Source organism: Megachile rotundata, chromosome 11 (genome assembly GCF_050947335.1).
Source record: "Megachile rotundata isolate GNS110a chromosome 11, iyMegRotu1, whole genome shotgun sequence".
In the NCBI taxonomy this organism is placed as follows: domain Eukaryota; kingdom Metazoa; phylum Arthropoda; class Insecta; order Hymenoptera; family Megachilidae; genus Megachile; species Megachile rotundata.
In genome coordinates, this window is record NC_134993.1 from 10,564,974 (window position 1) to 10,588,433 (window position 23,460).

Genomic DNA, 23,460 nt, shown 5'->3' on the forward strand with positions numbered 1-23,460 from the left:
TGAGTGAGGATTTGACAAATTGAAGCCTTGATGAACCCTAAACAAGTTGAGTATTAGAATTGAACAATTGAGGAATTGGGGAGTTGAAGAATTGGAGAATTGAATAATTGACGAAGTAGAAAATTGAAAATGTGCAGAATTGAAGAATTGGAGAATTCAATGATTGAAGAGTTGACAAATTGAAGAATTGATGAACCGTAAACTAGTTGAATATTAGAATTGAAGAATTGAGGAATTGAGGAATTGGGGAATTGAAGAATTGAAAAATTCTCAAGTTGAAAAATTGAAATCTTGCAAAATTGAAGAAATGAAAAAGTTGAAAGCTTACAAAATTGAAAAATTGAAATGATTGAAAACTCGCAAAATTGAAAAATTGAAGAATGGAAGAATTAAGAAATTGAAAACTTGCAAAATTGAAAAATTGAGAAATTGAAAATTTGAAAAATTAAAAAATTGAAAAATTGAAAATTTGAAAAATTGAACAATCGAAAAATTGCCATATTGAAAAATTGAAAAATTGAAAAATGGAAGAATTGAAAAATTGAAGAATGGAAAAATTGAAAAATTGAAAAATGGCAAATTTGAAAATTTGGGAAATTGAAATATTGAACAGTCGAAAAATTGCCACATTGAAAAATTAAATCCCTTAAAAATGCAAAAACTGAATCCTCCACAAACCCAGAAAGTAACAAACTAAAAAATTGCAAAATGCAGAAAATGCAATCATCCCAAAATCATGCAAATAAAAAATCCTCGAAAAAATTACCGAACCCGAAAATTAGATCGCCAGAAAACCGAGTCATTATAAAAAATTGCCATATCGAAAAATGTTAACACGTCCGTTTAATCCACTCTCGCAAAAACGTGCGTTTCCATAAACTTCGTTAATCTGCTTACAAATACACCGACCAGGGTGTACATCAATTACAAATAAAAATTAATACTCTCGCGACGTACACGACCCACATATCGTGAATGAAAAATCACAGAAAATCAGTCGAACGCTTTGTTCACTTGCTAATACCCTTTAAATTTGCACGATCGAATCCTGTGCTACCTGGTTTACCCCGAGAGTGTGCAATTTATTGATAGTCCAACAGGTAACAAGCTTCCGTTATTTTTCAACTAATGAAACGAGAAGCGTGATACCGGCGATTTTATTTTTATTTTTCGTTCTATTTTCAACGAATTCCCTGCCAATGGGAACAACGAAGCCGGATAAAATATTAGTGGAAACAGTGAATAGTTTATTTCAGTGGTTCTCAAGCTTCTACAAACTGGTTTCATCTTTCAGGAAATAAAATTCAGGACTGACGTTTTTTTTTTGGATAGAGATTGCATTCTGTTTGCAATTGTAGGTCAAAAATTATTTTTGAAAAGAAAGAAGGTTTTTAGAATTTAATTTTTTATAGCACTTCTGAAATTTTTGGGAGATTTTTGAGGACTGAAAAATTGAAGAAATCTTGGAGATCAAAATTGCACTGCATTTCTATCTGTATTAATGAAATATATTTTTGCATGAAAAGAAATTATTTAAATTTAATTTCTGGTATTAGTACTTCCGAAATTTTGTGAGTAAAATTTGAGGACTGAAAAATTAAAGAAATTTTGAAGATCAATACTGCACTTTATTTGCTGTTGAACAATAAAAGGTAGTTTTGCATAAATTCTATTTGCAAACAAGATCATAATCTTCCACTTCGTTCATTTGTAAGGTTATGTAGCTTATACTGACCTCTTCTGAGGTTTAAAATTGAGGACTGAAGAATTAATACGTTATTTGGTTCCGCATAGTCGGTTCGGTGAATCGATGACTGACAACCTGTTCAAAAAACGCTTAGAATCGATAAAGTTACGTATTTCTAGTCCTACTATACCATTTTGACACGTTAGAACTCACAAATGACAAAACTAACGAAAATTTGTTCTTCCGCATAGTCGGTTCGGTGAATCGATGACTGACAACCTGTTCAAGAAACGCTTAGAATCGACAGAGTAACGTATTCCTAGTCCTACTATACCGTTTTGACACGTTAGAACTCACAAATGACAAAACTAACGAAAATTTGTTCTTCCGCATAGTCGGTTCGGTGAATCGGTGACTGACAACATATTCAAAAAACGCTTAGAATCGACAGAGTAACGCATTTTTAACCTTACTATACCGTTTTAGTCCGTTCAGATTCATAAATAACAAAATTAATAAAAATTTATTCTTCCGCATAGTCGGTTCGATGAATCGGTGACTGACAATCTATTCAAAAAACGCTTAGAATCGATAGAGTGACATAATTCTAGTCCTACTATACCATTTTAGTACGTTCAGATTCATAAATAAACAAAATTAATAAAAATTTATTCCTCCGCATAGTTGATTCAGTGAATCGATGCCTTCCCTATTAAAAAACCACTTAAAATCGATAGACTAACATATTTGATTTTATTTACCCGAAATTGTATCCAAATCTCAGGACTTAACACAGGTAAATCTAGTTATTACACGTTGGTCCCTCTTTACAAGGAATTTACGAAACATCCCGCAGTACAGCGTAGTTTTCATATCCTATCCACGGTTGCATTTATAAAGCCGCGATTGCCCATAAATTACTCAAGATTACTAAGCGCAACGGGGTTGAATCGGTTTCCATTCCCTTCCGTGGCTTTAATCGCACTGAAATAATGACCATTTTTATTCAGAATTCAATGAAAGGATCCACCGTTATTATCCACACCGCAAACGTGTCGATAACGACCATTTTCTTTTAATACTTCGGTGAATTCGCCGCGACAAAAATGGCGAGAACAGCGGATAATTTCGATCGCTAATTTGCTTCACCAATGGCCGCAATCTATTATACTCTAGGTTTCTAGGGACTCTAGGAAATTTGTGCAAGTTTTAGAGTCTAGGAAAGTTTCATTTCTTTTAAGGAGCTCTATTTTCTTTAATGGACAATTTTTAGTAATTCTAATTGATTAAATTCAATATTTCAACGATTTTTAATACAATCAAGATGCTAATATTTCCTTAGATTCTTAAAATATTTTCAGTGGTGCAAGAAACGACGCTCATCTTAGAGAAACGTCCGCCATTTTAGCACGCTACGCGCATGTGCGCTCTGAAATACAGCGTCGACATCGCAACCCCGTCTATTCTTTTATCTTCAATACTTAAATAGACTGTGTATCTCTCTAAAAAGTAGTTTCCTTGCCTAATATCTTCTCTTGCATTCCTACTCTTTAAAGAAGTACAGCAATTAAAGGAAAAAGTGCAGCTATTAAAGTAAAATATGGAGTCGTTCGCGACGCGCGGGAAATTCAAAACGACTTAAGTATAGTTTACGTATTTACAATACTGTTTTCAGATAACATATTTTAATAGATAGCACTATTATTATACAGAGACATTTCTAGCTGGGACGTCGATGAACAATATGGCGGCGTTGCGCGACAAAATGGCGGCGTCACGCGACAAAATGGCGGTGTTGCTCGACAAAATAGGAGGTTAACATATTATTTGAATAGATGGCGCTACTTTTCCTTGAATTTAAAAAGTTCCGTCACGTTTCCGACATATTGTTTACTTAAGCTTGCGAACAAATTGTGACAATCCCATTTTCCACTAACGAAAATATCCAAACTTGAAGCCATCCGAAGCAGTGCCTCTACAATCGATTCGCTTCTCCTAGAATTGTTTGTTCCCCAATCAATTATCCCACAGCCTTTTTTCTTGGACGTCGAAATTTTTTAGCAGTGCCAGAAGGCTTCCGAGTTAGCAGTCGAATCGAGCGGAGTTTTCAAGTCTGAGCCTGGCAGGGATGCGATTTCCAGCTCTTGTTTGCCGTAAGAGGTAGCGTGTCTGCAAACTCCTGCAGGTGTGTCTTTCGGTCGAGACTTTTTCGTCGGCGAACCCGACAGCTTCAAGACCTGACTTTTCACGGCAGCTGCGCCAACCGTGAGACTTTCGCAGATACGCCGGGACCGCTAGCAACGATTCAACTTTAAATCCACGGCAAGTCGTTAAAAGCGGCTTACTTAATCGATTTATTCGCGGCCATTCCTCTCTGATATTGGAAAAGAGCGAAGTTTCGGGGTTAGGAATGCGCACGGTTCGCTGCACGCTTTTTCACCGATTTTACAGAGACGTCGATTACTACCTTTCCTCTCGTTCCGCTTAAAACGTTCTCTCGTATTTCAAAGTGTCTCTGTTTGTTTTCGTCGGTGTTACGGATCCGTTGAAATTCGAATCTTTTCGTTGATTGTAAAATGAACGTTTACGGAACCTGTCGCTCAGTAATTTATTATTACGACTTTGAGGTGTAAAATTTTATTTTAGGTGCTTTTGTAATGGATAACTTTTATGAAATGGGAAAGTAGGGAAGAGGTGAAGAAAATGGGAATGATAGAATTTGTGGGGGAAATGGAAATTGGGTTACTTTTTGTGGATATCGTGTGGAATGCATTTGTGGAGATATGTTTGTCAAGTTTAATAATTTTTGGAAAAATTCTGTCTTTAGGAATGTGGTAAATACGTGAAGTGGGAGTTACTCGGTTTGAATTTCGCGCGCTTTGCGAATGACGCCATATTGCCTTTTTCCTTGCATTCCTAAGTTCATAAATCTCTATCTTCTCTTCTAAATTTAAAAATTTTCAAGTAGCAAAACTCTCAAGTCTCCCAATTCCAAAATTCTCAAATCCCTAAATTCAAAAACTCCCAAATCTCCAAATTGGAAAACTCCCAAATTTCCAAATTTCCAAATTCCAAATCTCTCAAATTCCAAAACTCTCTAATCTCCAAATTTCCAAATTCCAAATCTCTCAAATTCCAAATCTCCCATATTCCAAATCTCTCAAATTCCAAATCTCAAATTCCAAATCTCTCAAATTCCAAAACTCTCAAATTCTAAAACTCTCAAATCTCCAAATTTCCAAATTCCAAATCTCTCAAATTCCAAATCTCCCATATTCCAAATCTCTCAAATTCCAAACTCTCAAATTTCCAAATTTCCAAATTCCAAATCTCTCAAATGCCAAATCTCTCAAATTCCAAAACTCTCAAATTCTAAAACTCTCAAATCTCCAAATTTCCAAATTCCAAATCTCCCATATTCCAAATCTCTCAAATTCCAAAACTCTCAAATTTCCAAATTTCCAAATTCCAAATCTCCCAAATTCCAAATCTCTCAAATGCCAAATTTCTCAAATTCCAAAACTCTCAAATTCCAAAATTCTCAAATCTCCAAATTTCCAAATTCCAAATCTCTCAAATTCCAAATCTCCCATATTCCAAATCTCTCAAATTCCATAACTCTCAAATCTCCAAATTTCCAAATTCCAAATCTCTCAAATTCCAAAACTCGCAAATCTCCAAATTTCCAAATTCCAAATCTCTTAAATTCCAAATCTCTCAAATTCCAAATTTCTCAAATCTCCAAATTTCTCAAATCTCCAAATCTCTCAAATCTCCAAATTTCTAAATTCCAAATCTCTCAAATTTCCAAAATTCTCCCAAAAGTCTCTTTAGTCTCTAAATTCAAAAACTCCCAAGTTTCCAAATCTCTCAAATCTCTAAATTTCTAAATTCCAAAACTCACAAATTTCCAAAATTCTCCCAAAAGTCTCTCTAATCTCTAAACTCCAAAACTCTCAAATTTCCAAATCTCTCAAATCTGCAAATTCCAAAACTCAAACCTTCAACACCCTATCACACAAAACAAACCCCACCCCCCAAACAACAACGAAAAACAAAAATATCCATTTAAGAACGTCTTCAGAAAAATCCCCAGTTATCGTACTACAAACAGAAAACCGATAATAGCAAAGGATCCATTCATTTCTGTAGCTACCGAGACGTTTTCTGAAACGAACTGTTCCTCAATCGGTTTCTTTTTTCCTCTTAGCCACAAGCTCAATTTCCGGTCAGTCCATCGAGATACTTAGTCGTTTCCTGAGCCGAAAAGAACATTAAAAAGTTCACGTGCGAGGATCCTCGAAACGAAATGATCTTAGTGCTTTTTATCTTCTTTCGAGGGGTGACCGCTCGATAAATGAACGCTTGACATACACACGTTGGCAAATGTACTAACAAGCGTATATAACATTAATCATTTCTTTTTTAGTGTTTTGAAGTTTTAATAGACATTTAAGAGATAAATGTATTCATATTTGAAATTTGGTTGCATTGTTTTTTAAAGAAAATTTCATTCAAAATATATTAATTTGTTATTTCAATCTTCATTTACCTTAAAATATTTTCTCTTTCTAATTATTCGTAACCTTTATTTTACGACTTGTTTTACATTTTATACATAATTTAATATTTATTATGTTCTCAAATGGGAAATTCTTAATTTTATTGTAAATTAAGTAAACTATAATAAAGACTTTGAAAATGGTCTAAATAAAAAAAAATAAGTAAAACTTTGTAATAAAATTATATTATTTATTTAATAACCACACTCTTTTTTAAATAGACAGTCATAGACTAACTTGTAATAAATGTTCTAACTTGATAACTAACTGGTTCATGCAATGGGTTAGGTTAGTAATTATTATTTATATTTTTTTAAGAAACTGTCAATTATTATTTATTGATATAAATATTTTGTTTTACTGTATTATTACAAATAATAAAAAGTCATTGTAACATTTTATAACAGATTATTGTAAAGAAAGACAAGAAATAACAAGAAAGAACGTAAGTCGCTCGATCCGCCTCCAGAGCCCCCAAAGCGCGTACTTATCGAGCGCTCGCGAAATCTCCGGTGAAAATTCCGCAGCGATAAACACGGTAAGAAAAACTAAAGTCGATTCAGAATAGCGAACAAGGAATCTAATATCGGGAATTGCATTTGCGTCCTCCATCTCCGTGCGTCTCCGACGCAAGAAACCGGAAAGCAACGAGAAAAAAAGAAACAAGGAATCCATTTTTTCCCTCGTCCTTACTCGTATTTTTAACGAGTCGCTTTTCAAACCTTCTGGGCTCATGAACGCGCACAGAATCGTCGCGAAACGGTTTATCGGCTCTGTGACTTGTGCGGTTTCGAGGAATAATGGAGAAATTTCTCCGTTGAGGTAATACGATTTCCTGCGAATAATTGAGGAAAGCGAAAGTGGTTTTCGCAAAGAACGATAGAGGTACACTCGCTTTGAAAAACGATTTCGTCTCGTGGTTATCATTCTTTTATTTGCATCTCTTCGCCATTGATCGAGACTCCCTTTGGGTACGCTTTTAAAACTGTTTTTAATAACCGACGGTATTCGATCGACTCTGTGGGATTTGCTATGGAGTTTTAATCGCTTAAGGTTTTCTCTTACATGGATACAGGGTGTCTCATAATTAGTACGTCCGCGAAGTGAGGGGTGGTTGATGTGATTCTGAATAAGATTTCCCTTTGCGAAAATGGGATTTGAAGCTCTGTTTTTGAATTATTAGGGAAAAACACGGACCAATCAGAGCGCGAGGATTATTACGCGTTGGATTACTACGCGTTGGTTAACTACGCGTTAGATTACCACGCGTTAGATTCCTACGCTTAGAATTGCGACGCGTTGCATTACTACGCGTTGGACTACTACGCGTTGCATTACTACACGTTGGACTACTACCCGTTGAATATCCACGCGCTGGATTACTACGCGTTGGATATCCACACGCTGGATTACTACGCGTTAGATTACCACGCATTGGATTCCTACGCTTAGAATTACCACGCGTTGCATTATTACGCGTTGGATTACTACGCGTTGAATATCCACGCGCTGGATTACTACGCGTTGGATATCCACACGCTGGATTACTACACGTTGTATTACTACGCGTTGGATTACTACGCGTAGGATTACCACGCTTTGCATTACCACACGTTGGACTACTACGCGTTGCATTACTTCGCGTTGGACTACTACCCGTTGAATATCCACGCGCTGGATTACTACGCGTTGGATATCCACACGCTGGATTACTACGCGTTAGATTACCACGCATTAGATTCCTACGCTTAGAATTACCACGCGTTGCATTATTACGCGTTGGATTACTACGCGTTGAATATGCACGCGCTGGATTACTACGCGTTGGATATCCACACGCTGGATTACTACACGTTGTATTACTACGCATTGGATTACCACGAGTTGCATTACCACACGTTGCATTACTACGCGTTGGACTACTACGCGTTGCATTACTTCGCGTTGGACTACTACCCGTTGAATATCCACGCGCTGGATTACTACGCGTTGGATATCCACACGCTGGATTATTACGCGTTAGATTACCACGCATTAGATTCCTACGCTTAGAATTACCACGCGTTGCATTATTACGCGTTGGATTACTACGCGTTGAATATGCACGCGCTGGATTACTACGCGTTGGATATCCACACGCTGGATTACTACACGTTGTATTACTACGCATTGGATTACTACGCGTAGTATTACCACGCGTTGCATCACCACACGTTGCATTACTACGCGTTGGATAACTACGCGTTATCCGAAGTTGTCGCTCTCCCGTCTGTGCATGCGTCTCGCGCTCTGATTGGTCCGCGTTTTTCCTTAATAATTCAAAAACGGAGCTTCAAACCCCATTTTCGCAAAAGGAAATCTTATTCAGAATCACGTGAAATACTCCCCATTTGAGGGACCTACACTAATTGTGAGACACCCTGTATATAAATCATAACTAATTTAAGAAGTGAATTTTGATTTGTTATTTCATAATTTTCATTTGTTATTTCAACCTTGATTTACCTTAAAATATTTTCTCTTTCTAATTGTTCATCTTTGTTTATTTGACGACTTGAGAGAAAATATCTTGAAAATTTGGAGAAGTTTCAGTAACATAGCGTAACCTGAATCCTAGTTACAGCGGGTATCTGGGACAATAAAATAATTTCTGCAGAAACATGGAATCGACTAAACCTAATCCGAAAGTTTCAGTGTCCATTTCCTGTTAGCATACAAGCACCAAACGAAAGCTTTCGCTCGTGAAGTTTATGACGGGTTTCTGAAATCCCCGTACGATTTTACGATATCCGCAATGGCGGCCGAACGTAAACTAGTAGCTCCACTTAGAAATTTTACAACTCGTGAAACCGTGAGTTATGCTGAAAGCGTACAGGATAAAACCCTATCGAACGTCACCCTTTATAATATTTTCGTCCTTGCAATATTTTATGTTTTTAATAAAGGTTAAATGGTAACAAGTTTCTGACAACGTTTAACGTTTTGACGACGCGATCGAAAGATCGGCCATTTTGCTTCAGAAATCATCTGTCGATGCGATGATAATTCAGAAACGGGACGAAATTTATATCTTCGTTATTTTCCTAAATAATTCTTTTCAACTCGGTAACGTGGAAAGTTGCAAACTAATCTTTGAGTAGGCAGACATTTTCTATGGCGTTCAAATTTCACCTCCAAGCGCCATCGATACTCCTAACGTAAACGCTCGCACCCTTAATCGCTCATCACCCGCACAATTTATTATCACGGTAACAAATTGCTATGTATACGTTATCAACGTATTTAGTAATAATTTGGATCTAAGACAATTTTCCGTACGCGATATAATTATAGCCATACAAGTGAAATTTTCGTACGCGGTAATTCGATGGCCAGGGACTGTATAATAGTCATACCCGTCATCCACATCATCGCAGCAGTCACATTTCCAGCTTCCCTATATCAATAGTCTTAAGGCTGTCATAGTCAAGCTATTGTAGCCATCATCATCACCATAATTGTCACAGCCATTATCAGGATCCTAACTGTTAGTATCCACGTTCTTAGCTTACTTACATCAATAGTCTTAAGGCTGCTATAGCCATCAATGTTATAGCCACAAAAGTGAAATTTTACGTGGTCCTAATTCGATGGCCAGATTGTATATGAAGTGCGTCACATACCTGTCGAATGGTATGATTACGAATGGTATCCTTGCACTATGATTTGTCAGGTGCGTAAATAATCACTACAATATTAAAACGAAGAAAGTTGAAATGTTATGTCAATTTGGTATTATGCGTTGACCATGTAAATTGAACTTTAACTCCAATCTGAAGCGTATTAAAAATTCGAGTAAAATTGATCACAGCTGAAGTACGAATACTTCAAGAGTGCGTCACGAATATGTCAAGAATGCGTCACGAATATCAAGAGTGTGTCTCGAATTCATCATGAGTGCGTCACGAATGCGTCTCGAATTCGTCATGAGTGCGTCACGAACGCGTCAGGAGTGCGTCACGAATATGTCAAGAGTGCGTCTCGAATTCGCCATGAGTGCGTCACGAATGCGTCATGAGTGCGTCACGAATGCATCAGGAATGCGTCATGAATATGTCAAGAGAGCATCTCGAATTCGTCATGAGTGCGTCACGAATGCGTCACGAATGCGTCACGAATGCGTCATGAGTGCGTCACGAATGCGTCAGGAGTGCGTCACGAATATGTCAAGAGTGCGTCTAGAATTCGCCATGAGTGCGTCACGAATGCGTCATGAGTGCGTCACGAATGCGTCAGGAGTGCGTCACGAATATGTCAAGAGTGCGTCTAGAATTCGCCATGAGTGCGTCACGAATGCGTCATGAGTGCGTCACGAATGCATCAGGAATGCGTCATGAATATGTCAAGAGAGCATCTCGAATTCGTCATGAGTGCGTCACGAATGCGTCTCGAATTCGTCACGAGTGCGTCACGAATGCGTCAGGAGTGCGTCACGAATATGTCAACAGCGCATGAAGAGTGCGTCACAAATCCGTCATGCGTGCGTCACGAGTGTATTAAGAATGCGTCATGAATATGTCCAGAGCGCGTCATGAGTGCATTTCTCATCAATCATTTGACGAATGATTTTCTAAAATATTATTTAAAACGTTATTCTGATAGCATCACCGTTTTGATGCAGTTCATATATAGAACATTACAGTGGGATCGTTTACGTGACCGAAAGCTTTATTAAAACTAACTTGCCGGACATGCAACATTGCATGCTATCAATCTTCTACCGTGGCTAAAGCGAAACAGTAATTAAGAAAAGGAAGATGAAGCGAGATTATCGCGGCTTGTTTACTACCCGATGACTATATGTATATTAGATTACATCTCTATATACGTACCTTTCATTAAGTATTGATTTCTTTTATTTTTCTTGTGAGATGGCGGTTTGGGAGTTTTGAAATTTGGAGAGGTGGGGATTTGGGAAGTGGGAGAGTTGGGAAGGTGGAAATTTGAGAAGGTGGGAATTTGAGAGGGTGGAAATTTGAGAGCGTGGAAATTTGAGAAGGTGGAAATTTGAGAGGGTGGAAATATGAGAAAGTGGAAACTTGAGAAGGTGGAAACTTGAGAAGGTGGAAACATGAGAAGGTGGAAATTTGAGAAGGTGGAAACATGAGAAGGTGGAAATTTGAGAAGGTGGAAATATGAGGTGGAAATTTGAGAAGGTGGAAATATGAGGTGGAAATTTGAGAAGGTGGAAATATGAGAAGGTGGAAATATGAGAAGGTGGAAATATGAGAAGGCGGAAATTTGAGAAGGTGGAAATTTGAAAATATGGAAATTTGAGAAGGTGGAAATTTGAGAAGATGGAAATTTGAAAATATGGAAATTTGAGAATATGGAAATCTGAGAAGGTGGATATTTGGAAATTTGAAAAGTTGAAGGTTTGGGAATTTGGAAATTTGAGAATTTAAGGACTTGGGTATGTGGAAATTTGAAAACTGTAAAATTGTAAAATTTGAAAATATAAATATTTAAAAATTGTAAAATTTGGAAATATAAATATTTAAAAATTGTAAAATTTGAGAATTTGGAAATTATAAAATTTCAAAATCTGTGACCTTAAAAATTGGAAAAATTCCAAACCCCAACTCTAAAACCCTAAAAACCCACTACCTCCCAAACTCCCAACTTCAAAAATACATAATTAAAACTCTCAGAATTTCCCATAAAGTCGATGGCACACCCTCAAAAGTTCACTGAGTTTCCTCCAAAAAAAATCGATACTTTAACTATCTGAGATATCACGTATCGAGTTGAAACGACATATTGGGTAATTGGACAACTCGGAGTCTGCGACAGACGGTCGTTCAATAAACGAATCAATCGACGTTCGAGCACGTTTTATTCCTCCGTATGATATCGGTTACGCTTTCGATTCGTTTCCTTTTTTCTTTATTCTTTTTCAACCGTCGAGACGATTAAACGCCCTGCTACTCTTTTGTTTGTATTTTATTCGACGCGGTTTGCGTCGATCTGACAGCGTTTCGCTCCATTCTCATTCAGCAATTTTCACCCGTATTTTACTTGAAACTTTTAATCGGTTTGATGCATCGATATGATGAGTCGATGATACTCGAACATTATCATATTATTATTTAATTCACAATTTGGAAATTTGAGAAGGTGGATATTTGAAAATATGGAAATTTGAGAGGGTGGAAATTGTTCAAGGCGAGGAGATCCGTGGTCGAATAAAGTGTCGTAATAAATTATATATAGAACGAGTAAACTATTTATTCAAGAACGATTGCAAAATGCGCAATTGAATTACGTGAGGAAAAGCAGAGAACAAAAGTGAAACGAAACATGCGAATGTAAGAAGAAATATTAACGATGATTAATTCCGTTAGATGGAGAAAAATGTAAATTTTCATTCGTGTATCGTTTTTATTACCAATAGAAATTTGAGAATATGGAAATTTGAGAAGGTGGAAATTTGAGAAGGTAGAAATTTGAGAATATGGAAATTTGAGAAGGTGGAAACTTGAGAAGGTGGAAATTTGAGAGGGTGGAAACTTGAGAAAGTGGAAACTTAAGAAGGTTGAAATTTGAGAAGGTGGGTACTTGAGAAGGTGGAAATTTGAGATGGTTGAAATTTGAGAAGGTGGAAACTTGAGAAGGTGGAAATTTGAGAGGGTGGAAATTTGAGAGGGTGGAAACTTGAGAAGATGGAAACTTGAGAAGGTGGAAATTTGAGAGGGTGGAAATTTGAGAAGGTGGAAACTTGAGAAGGTGGAAACTTGAGAAAGTGGAAATTTGAGAGGATGGAAATTTGAGAAGATGGAAACTTGAGAAGGTGAAAATTTGAGAGGGTGGAAACTTGAGAAGCTGGAAATTTGAGAAGGTGGAAATTTGAGAGGGTGGAAATTGGAGAATATGGAAATTTGAGAAGGTGGAAATTTGAGAGGGTGGAAACTTGAGAAGTTGGAAATTTGAGAAGCTGGAAATTTGAGAAGGTGGAAATTTGAGAGGGTGGAAATTGGAGAATATGGAAATTTGAGAAGGTGGAAATTTGAGAGGGTGGAAACTTGAGAAGTTGGAAATTTGAGAAGGTGGAAATTTGAGAGGGTGGAAATTTGAGAGGGTGGAAATTGGAGAATATGGAAATTTGAGAAAATGGAAATTTGAGAGGGTGGAAACTTGAGAAGGTGGAAATTTGAGAGGGTGGAAATTGGAGAATATGAAAATTTGAGAAGGTGGAAATTTGAGAATATGGAAATTTGAGAAGGTGGATTATTTGGGAATATGGAAATTTGAAAATATGGAAATTTGAGAATATGAAAATTTGAGAATATGGAAATTTGAGGTATTAATTTGAGAATACAGAAATTTATCTTGCATCCTAAATTTTCAAATTTTCCAACTTCCATATTTCTAACAATACAAATCCATACTCTCTATACATGGCCACATGACTACATACCCAACGTGCATATTTTATCCTGTACTTCTCCCTATCCATATATATAGCAATCTAATAACTTCCAATTTGTCTAGTCGACCTTGCAATAATTTGTCATTGATATTCTTTGCAGTCCGTCCACTGAAGATGGATCTAAACGGGGTAGTAGGTCACGTGGTGCAAGGAACGAAAATTCTCCTGCAATGTACCGTCAGAGCAGCCAGGCCAGCAGCAAATGTCACCTGGCAAAATGGCACCGAGTACTTGAACGAGAGCAACGACAGATTCGAGATGTTCGAGACGAAAGTGCAAGAGAACGTGAGTATCGCTTTTGAAATAGCACGCTGTTGCAAAATTAATGCGGCAAGATCGATGCTTGATCTTTTATTCACCTCGTTAACAAGTTCGCTACGTGAAGTAGTAGGGACAGGGTGAAAGAGAATTGAGCTGACTTGAAAAACATGGCGATATAACGAGAGATCCTTTATTCTCTTTGTTAACGTGCTTGTTACGAGGAAATTGGTAAAGGAAAATTTAGTCGAGAAGACGAAACATGGCAGTATGTTAGATTCGTTGTCCTCTTTGGTATTTGGTAATATAATTAGAGTGTTGGATTCTTTATTCTGTTGGCACTATTCTTTATTATATTGTTGATTATGTGGTGAAATAGTGAATACATGGTGAGGGAACATTAAGGCAGTTGACAGAATGAAATATGCAATATAAGGAGAGTGTGTTAAATCCTTTATTTTCTTCGTTAATAAGTTTGCTATAATGGGAAAATAGGGACACGGTGCAGGAGAAATCATTCGATCGACAAAATGAGAAACGGCGATATAACTAGAGTGTGTTAAATCCTTCATTTTCTGCATTAGTAAATTTGCTATAACGGAAAATGAGGACACGGTACAGGAGAAATCACTCAATCAACAAAATGAGAAACGGCGATATAACAAGAGTGTGCTAAATCCTTTATTTTCTGCATTAGTAAATTTGCTATAACGGAAAATGAGGACACGGTACAGGAGAAATCACTCAATCAACAAAATGAGAAACGGCGATATAACGAGAGTGTGTTAAATCCTTTATTCTCTCCGTTAATAAGTTTTCTATAACGAAAAATAAGGACACGGTGCAGGAGAAATCACTCGATCAACAAAATGAGAAACGGCGATATAACGAGAGTGTGTTAAATCCTTTATTCTCTCCGTTAATAAGTTTTCTATACCGAAAAATAAGGACACGGTGCAGGAGAAATCACTCGATCGACAAAATGAGAAACGGCGATATAACGAGAGTGTGTTAAATCCTTTATTCTCTCCGTTAATAAGTTTTCTATAACGAAAAATAAGGACACGGTGCAGGAGAAATCACTCGATCGACAAAATGAGAAACGGCGATATAACAAGAGTGTGTTAAATCCTTTATTTTCTGCATTAGTAAGTTCGTTATAACGTAAAGTAAGGTCACGCTGCAGGAGAAATCACTCAATCAACAAAATACAAAACGGCGATATAACAAGAGTGTGTTAAATCCTCTATTCTCTCCGTTACTAAGTTCGCTATAACGGAAAGTAAGGACACGGTGCAGGAGAAATCACTCGATCGATAAAATGAAAAACGGCGATATAACAAAAGTGTACTAAATTTTGTATTTTCTTCGTTAACACATTCATTGTAAGGAAAGGTAGTAAGTACGCGGTAAAAGAAATCGAAATCAATCAACAAAACGGAATATGCAATATAACGAGAGTGTGTGAAATTCTTTACTTCCTTCATTATCAAGTTTATTATAAAGAAAAATAGTAAGTACACGGTAAAAGAAAAGTAACATAATCAACAAAACGTAATATGCAATATAACGAGAGTATATTAAATCTTTCATTCTCTTCGTTAACACGTTACGATACAGTACAATACAGTACATGGAAAAATAATAGGTTAAAAATGAATTCACTCAATTAACAAAACAAATATGGTAATATACCAAGAGTATCTAAGATTATAAAAATACCCTTCAATAAATTAATAAAGTAATTACCAATTTGATACTAAATATTTAATAACATTAGATCTTAACAAATTATTTAAACATTTGCTTAACAAATTAGTTCAACATTGTTTTAACAAATTAGCTAATTATCCCACAAATTATTATTAAACAAATAAAAATGAATACATAATTAAGTCTTGATAAGACGGTAAAGCAAGTGAACACATTCTGTAAGATAACATTAACGATAACACCTACGAACATCCATGCGCTTCTCCCAACATAATTTCCTCTCGAATTATAATTTGATACCATTTCCCCTAGGGAGAAACCCCTAACTTGAGTCTATAGTTCTGGCACGCATTTAGACGTTAGCCTTGTTTATGTTAATTCGAATTTCGTTCGTTGAATCGTTAAATCCGTGGCAATAGTTTCGAAGGCCTTCGACACCGTTTCTCCGGGATCTCGGTTTTCCAAACTTCGTTTTTCATTAAGCCGGTAGTTTCTAAAGTCGCGTTTACGTAGTTGGACATCAGTTCGAACATATTTTAAGTAACACAGCGGCGTGCTCGCTTCGCAAGCCGACTTGATGTCTCTTGCAGCGAGTTCACCAGCAATAAACAACTTCGCCCGCTGAATAAACACAATCCGTAGTTGGCAACACTTGGAGCGAGGGAGGAATTATTCAAATACGCTTTGCGCAAATTTCGTATTAATTCAATTGGTCATTCCTGTAAACGACTCTATAAACGTACATATATGTTCTATTTTGTGATTAGAATTTTCTATATTTCACGTCATTATATGTGACAACAATATTTCGTTATTAATGCAACATGATGCAACATGATTATTAACGATGTTCAATTTAGGAGATACAGCCTAGACATGGTATGTTCAGAATCTGGTAAATATGGAGGTCTAAAATAATTTAAAACATGAAAATTTAAACTTTACTTGCACAATTGAGTAACTGTGACTATAAATACATGGATACTTGAGTATTTGAACAATTGAAAAAAAGAGTAATTGGATAATTCTATAATTGAAAAATTGAATAATGAAGAATTGAAGAAACAGAGAATCGAAGAATCGAAGAATCGAAGAATTGAATAATTGAATAATTATATACTTGAATAATTGAATAATTGAATAATTGAATAATTGAACAGTTGAATAATTGAATAATTGTAAAATGAGATAACTGAAAAATTGAATAATTGAACAATGGAAAAATAGAAAAATGGAAATGTGGAAAAATTGGAAAATTGAATAATTGGCAAATTGAAAAATTGGAAAATTGAATAATTGAAAAAGTGAAAAATTGAAAAATTGGAAAATTGAGTAATTTAAAAATTGAAAAAGTAAACAACTGAAAAATTGAAAAAGTGGAAAATTGAAAAAGTGGAAAATTGAAAAATTGAAAAATTGAAAAATTGAAACATTGAAAAATTGAAAAATTGAAAAAGTGAAAAATTGAAAAATTGAAAAATTGAAAAATTGAAAAATTGAAAAATTGAAAAATTAAAAAATTGAAAAATTGAATTCTTAGAAATTTGAAAACTTCTAAACTTAAAAATATGAAAATTAAAAATATCAGAAATTTCAAAACCTCACAAATTTTAAATTGAAATATTTATCCTTCCGCAAATAAACTTACTTGAAAATTTCAAGTATACGTATTTAATTCCTAAAATTGATTGCAAGTAATGGAAAAGTATTGTGCTTTCATTTCTATCGTAATTCAAGCGATGTCCGAATTGCGCCCAAGGGTACACACGATATCACAGCCTCGCCGAGCGAAATGACGTAAAATGATTTTCCGATACGACAAGCCCGAAACACTTTATTCATCTGTGAAATCACTTTTTCATACGCGACAAGTACATCGTACGAACGATTGATAGTTGATTGCTCGAGAGTTAACGCGTTTACACTAAAACGAAGCTTTCAAACATCGCACGATTCGCGGAAGGAATATAACGAAAAAGCGTGAACGCATCGAATCATCCCATGAATTTTCATTGCTTTCTTCTTACACTTGTTTTAATTCTCCTGTAGGAATTACGCAAATCGATAATATTTGTTGTGGATTACTTCTGTGAATCAATTTACAATTAGATTGAAATTAGATTGAAATTTTTGAGCTCAAAGTTTGAGATGATTTGCTTTATGGCATATACTTTGTACTGGTAAGAGATGTTGGATAGCGGGATTATAGCTGTCGAGAGTTTAGACTGCGGGACTTTAGCTAGCAAGGATTTAGTTGTCGGAATTTTGGCTGGCAAGATTTTAGGTTATTGGTGTTTTAGTTTGTCAGAATTTTAGATTATTGGAATTTTGGATAGCGGGATTATAGCTGTCAGGAGTTTAGACTGCGGGACTTTAGCTAGCAGGACTTTAGGTTGTTGGGATTTTGGTTGGCAAGATTTTAGGTTATTGGGATTTTAGTTTGTCAAGATTTTAGATTATTGGAATTTTGGATAGCGGGATTTTAGACTGCGGGACTTTAGCTAGCAAGGATTTAGTTGTCGGGATTTTGGCTGCACAGATTTTAGGTTATTAGTATTTTAGTTTGTCAGGATTTTAGATTATTGGAATTTTGGATAGCGGGATTATAGCTGTCAGGATTTTAGACTGCGGGACTTTAGCTAGCAGGATTTTAGCTAGCAGGACTTTAGGTTGTCGGGATTTTGGCTGCCAAGATTTTAGGTTATTGGGATTTTAGTTCGTCAGAATTTTAGATTATTGGAATTTTGGGTTGCGGGATTTTAGTTTGTCATGATTTTAGGTTATCAGGATTTTAGCTGTCGGGATGTTACATTATCGGGATTTTAGCTGTCCGGATGTTAGGTTATCGGGACTTTAGGTGGTCAAAATTTTAAGACATTAGAAAATTAGTTCGTCAGAATTTTAGATTGTTGGAATTTTTGTTTGCGGGATTCTAGTTTGTCAGGATTTTAACTGTCAAGATTTTAGGTTGTCAGGATTTTAGCTGTGAGGATGTCAGGTTATCGGAACTTTAGGTGGTCAAGATTTTAGAATATTAAAATTCTAATTTGTCAGGATTTTAGATTGTTAGAATTTTTTGTTGTCAGTGTTTTAATTTGTCAGGATTTTAAGTTATCGGCATTTTAGCTGTCAGGATTTTAGTTTATCAGAATTTTGGTCTGTCAGAATTTTCTATTGTTGGCGCTATAGTTTGTCTTGATTTTGGGTTGAGAAAATTTTAGCTGTCAGGATAATAAGTAGTCCGAATTTTAATTGTAAGAATTATAAGTTGTCCGGATTTTAGCTGTCGGGATTTTATCTGTCTTGATTTTAGTTTTTCAGGATTTTAGTTTATTATAATTTAGGCTGTCGGGATTATTGATTATTGAGATTGTAGTTCGTTTTAATTTAGGGCTAACGATTTTAACTGTCAGGGTTTTAACTGTCGGTTAGGTTAGGTTATCAAGATTATAACCATCATAATTTTCGAAAGAACGCCACATTATCATATTCAAACTGCAAAGTGCCTCAAAATGTGACATTACGTAGCAAGGAGTTAAAGAACGCCAACATCCACGTCCCACATATTCCATAAATGCCGCCATTATAACTCCATGATGACGACATCTACATCCAACTACAACTCCTACTTAAATCGTCGAATAAAAAATCCGATTACCATATTTGGCCACGTCTTCAACTTCATTCTTGCTACAACCACGGGTAATTGACTTCTGAATTTTCAATGCGAAGTCGAGATTCCGAGGTAGAAATTCTACCGAGTTTCCTTCTGTCCAAACAAATCCTTGCTATTTAGGCCACTTAGCGCCATTTTGAATCGGCAGAAAAATGGCTCTTAAAATCCCAATTATTTCATCATTTAAATACATTATTGATCGTAGTCCAATTTTATACTTCTTTTAAACAATTGATGTACCTCAGTGTTCGAACTTTTCCGGAAACTATTATTTATTGTGGGCAATGTGAATTGTTATCGATAACGTTTAATTGGATCCCTTTCGCTGCAGCCACAAAAATTCTAGAAAATTGCTGCGAGTAATTACTGCATGTGGTTTTCTTTGTATTTTGAAAATATTGAATTGAAGCGAAGTTGGTTTACGTTGTACATGATTTTAGTACTCGATGATTTGCTTCAAAATTGATATCATGAATTACATACCTAAAATAATTCCGAAGATGAAGCCACAGTTCACAAGTTTGCCATACCGACCGCAGGTAAATAGAAATTTCGTTTCCCGTTGGCATCCGTCGGTGACTCACGTGACATTCGTATTTAACGAGTGGTTAATCGTCCCGGCCAGGACGTGAGTCGCATTATCACGATTATAGATTTGTGTTTCTCGCGTTTGCCATTTCACGCGTCGCGGTATCATAATTAGCATTGTTTACCGAGTACCTGATTATGGCACGAATGACGTAACGATCGAATGGCACGGCAGTGTGTACGCGGCAACAGACAGAATTTACATAGAGCCAAGTAATTACATGCCATGAATGCTCGCCAATGCAAACACGCGTCGTGGTCGAACGCGAGATTAAGTGGAATCGCCTCGACAGCTTTCCGATCTGTCCACTCCATCTTTTTGTCTACACATCACGCTGTTCACACTTGGTCGGCCGCATGTCGGACGAATATCAGCGTCTGGGATGTGTATAGGAAGGGACTATGTGGGGACGTTGGATGAGGGAGGAAGCGTCTGAGGATATGGGATGGAAAGATGGAAGGATAGGAGGATGTAGGGATGTGGGACACTTGGACAGAAGCAGTTAGTGACGTGGGATAAAAGGGCAGAAGCTTCTAGGGATATGTGACGTATGGTAGTAGTATTATAGGGAGATGGGACACAAGGATAGCAGTATATAGGGACATGGGACATAGGAATAGAAGCATTTAGAGACATGGGATACAGGCACCCAAGTATCTAGGAACATGGGACACTGGGGCAGAAGCAGTTAGGAACATAGGACACAGGGATAATAGCACCTAGGGACGTGGGATACAGAGGTACAGCTATCGGAGGATATGGTACAGAAGGGTGGAAAGATGTAGAGATATGGGACAATGGGACAGAAGCAGTTAGTGACATGGGATATAGGTGTAGAAGCATCTAGGGATATGGGACACATGGGTAGCAGTATATAGGGAGATGGGGCACAAGGATAGCAGTATATAGGGACATGGGACATAAGAGTAGAAGCATTTAGAGACATGGGACACAGGCACCCAAGCATCTAGGAACATAGGACACTAGGACAGAAGTAGTTAGGAACATAGGACACAGGGATAATAGCACCTAGGGACGTGGGACACTGGGACAGAAGCAGTTAGGAACATAGGACACAGGGATAGTAGCACCTAGGGACGTGGGATACAGAGGTAGAGCCATCTGAGGATATGGTACAGAAGGGTGGAAAGACCTACATCTTTCCATATGACAATGGGACAGAAGCAGTTAGTGACGTGGGATAAAAGGGTAAAAGCATCTAGGGATATGGGACACATGGATAGCAGTATATAAGGAGATGGGACACAGGGATAGCAGTATGTGGGAACATAGGACATAGGAATGGAAGCATTTAGAGACATGGGACACATGCACCCAAGCATCTAGGGACATGGGACACAGACACAGCAGCATCTAGGAACATGGACACAGGGATAGTAGCATCTGGAGACGTGGGGTGAGGGAATAGAAACATTTGAGAATATGGGATAGAAGGATGGGAGGATGTAGGGATGTGGGACATTGGGACAGGAGCATTTAGTGACGTGGGATATAGGCATAGAAGCATTTAGAGACATGGGACACATGGGTAGCAGCATCTAGGAACATGGGACACATGGGTAACAACATCTAGGGTCATGGGACATAGGAATACTTAGAGACATGGGACGCATGAATGGTAGCATCTAGGGACATGAGACACATGGGCAGCAGCATCTGGGGACGTGGGATACAGGGATAGATAAATCTAGGAACATGGGACGTGGACATAGAAGCATCTGAGGTTGTGTAAGATAGAGGAATGTCAGCATTTAGGACCACACGATAGAGGAATGTCAGCATCTAGGACCACATGATAGAGGAATGTCAGCATCTAGGACCACATGATAGAGGAATATCAGCATCTAGGACCACATGATAGAGGAATGTCAGCATCTAGAGTTCTGGGACATAGGGGTATCAGTGACTTAGAGACATAGGACAAAGGAATATCAGTATCTGGGTATAAGGGGCATAGGAATGTCAGTGTCTCAAAACATATGACATAGGCATATCAATACGTAACGTCATACTGCAGAGGAATATCAGCATTTAGGTGCAGGAAGCACAAGAGTATCTTGGTCTAAAGACATATGACAGTGGAATGTCAGCATCTAGGTGCATGGGATATAAGAATGTCAGTGTCTCAGCACATAGGACATAAGCATATCAGTGCCTAGAGGTGTATGATAGATGAATGTCAGCATCTAAAGACGTGGGATGTGGAAGTATTAGTGTCTAGGACATAGGGCAGAGGAATATCAGCACCTGAGTACATGGGACTTAGGAATATCAGTTTCTCAGCACATAGAACATAAGAATATCAGTATCTAAGAGTGTACGACAGAGGAATGTCAGCATCCAATGACGTAGGAGATAGGAATGTCAGCATCTAATGACACAGGAAGTAGGAATGTCAGCATCTAAGGACATAGGAGATAGGAATGTCAGCATCTAATGACACAGGAAGTAGGAATGTCAGCATCCAATGACATATGGGATAGAAATGTCAACATCCAATGGCACAGGGGATAGGAATGTCAGCATCTAAGGACATAAGAGATAGGAATGTCAGCATTTAATGACATAGGGGTAGGAATATCAACACTTACAGACACGTGCCACAGGAATATCAGTCTTCTGAGACTTAGGACATGGGGATATCAGTACTTACGAACGTGGTTATAGGAGTATCAGTATTTAGAGATATAGGACATAGGATTATTAGCGTATTAGAATATAGGGTGTAGGAATATCAACGCTTAGAAACATGGAATATAGGAGTATCAATATCTGGAGGCATGGGACAACATCAGCATTATGGAACAACGGATATAGGAATATCAATATTTAGAGACACTGGATATAGAGATATCGACATTCCGAGATATGGAATATGGGATTATCAGTGTTTAAAGACATTGGACATAGGAATATCAGTATCTAGTGACAGAGGACAGGGGAGTATCAACATTTGATGATATGATACATGGAAATATGTGTTCTAAGACATAGGACATAGGAATATCAGTGTCTGCAAGTATATAACGTAGGGATATTATTATCTAGAGACATAGAATATAAGAATATCAACACTTAGAACATTCAACATGTCCATATATGTTCATACATATCAGTATTCAGAGACATAGGACATAATATAGCGTTTATCATTTCATGTATATGACTTTTCGCATTTCACAAAGATTATTAAAAATGTTTAACGCAATTAAAAATTATGAAACACCGTCCCAGAATATTATGCTCTTCGTACCTTAATACAAAGTATATTAAAAAGTGTACTTAATACCCTTAACCCAAATCTGTCAAATTGCATTGTATTTCAGTACTCGCGACAAGAAGACACCCGTCCATAAAGAATTCACGAATTAACGAAAGCAGTGATCGGTAGAATATTCAAATCGCATAAAATTGTCGCGCGTATTTCCAGCAAAGAGCGTGTACTGCCCGTGACGAGCGGATCGCGGAACAACCGAAACGTGACGT

At 37.0% G+C, this 23,460-nt stretch overlaps 1 protein-coding gene across 9 annotated transcripts in view; it reads left to right on the forward strand.

The window, feature by feature from the left end:
- Window positions 1-23,460, forward strand: part of nrm (neuromusculin) — a 544,158-nt gene that overhangs the window by 389,553 nt on the left and 131,145 nt on the right. For all 9 annotated transcript variants that reach the window (XM_076537545.1, XM_076537543.1, XM_076537548.1 and 6 more), the window contains exon 6: window positions 13,818-14,002. In XM_076537545.1, the coding sequence (XP_076393660.1) occupies window positions 13,818-14,002 (185 nt within the window). The remainder of the gene's footprint in view (window positions 1-13,817; window positions 14,003-23,460) is intronic.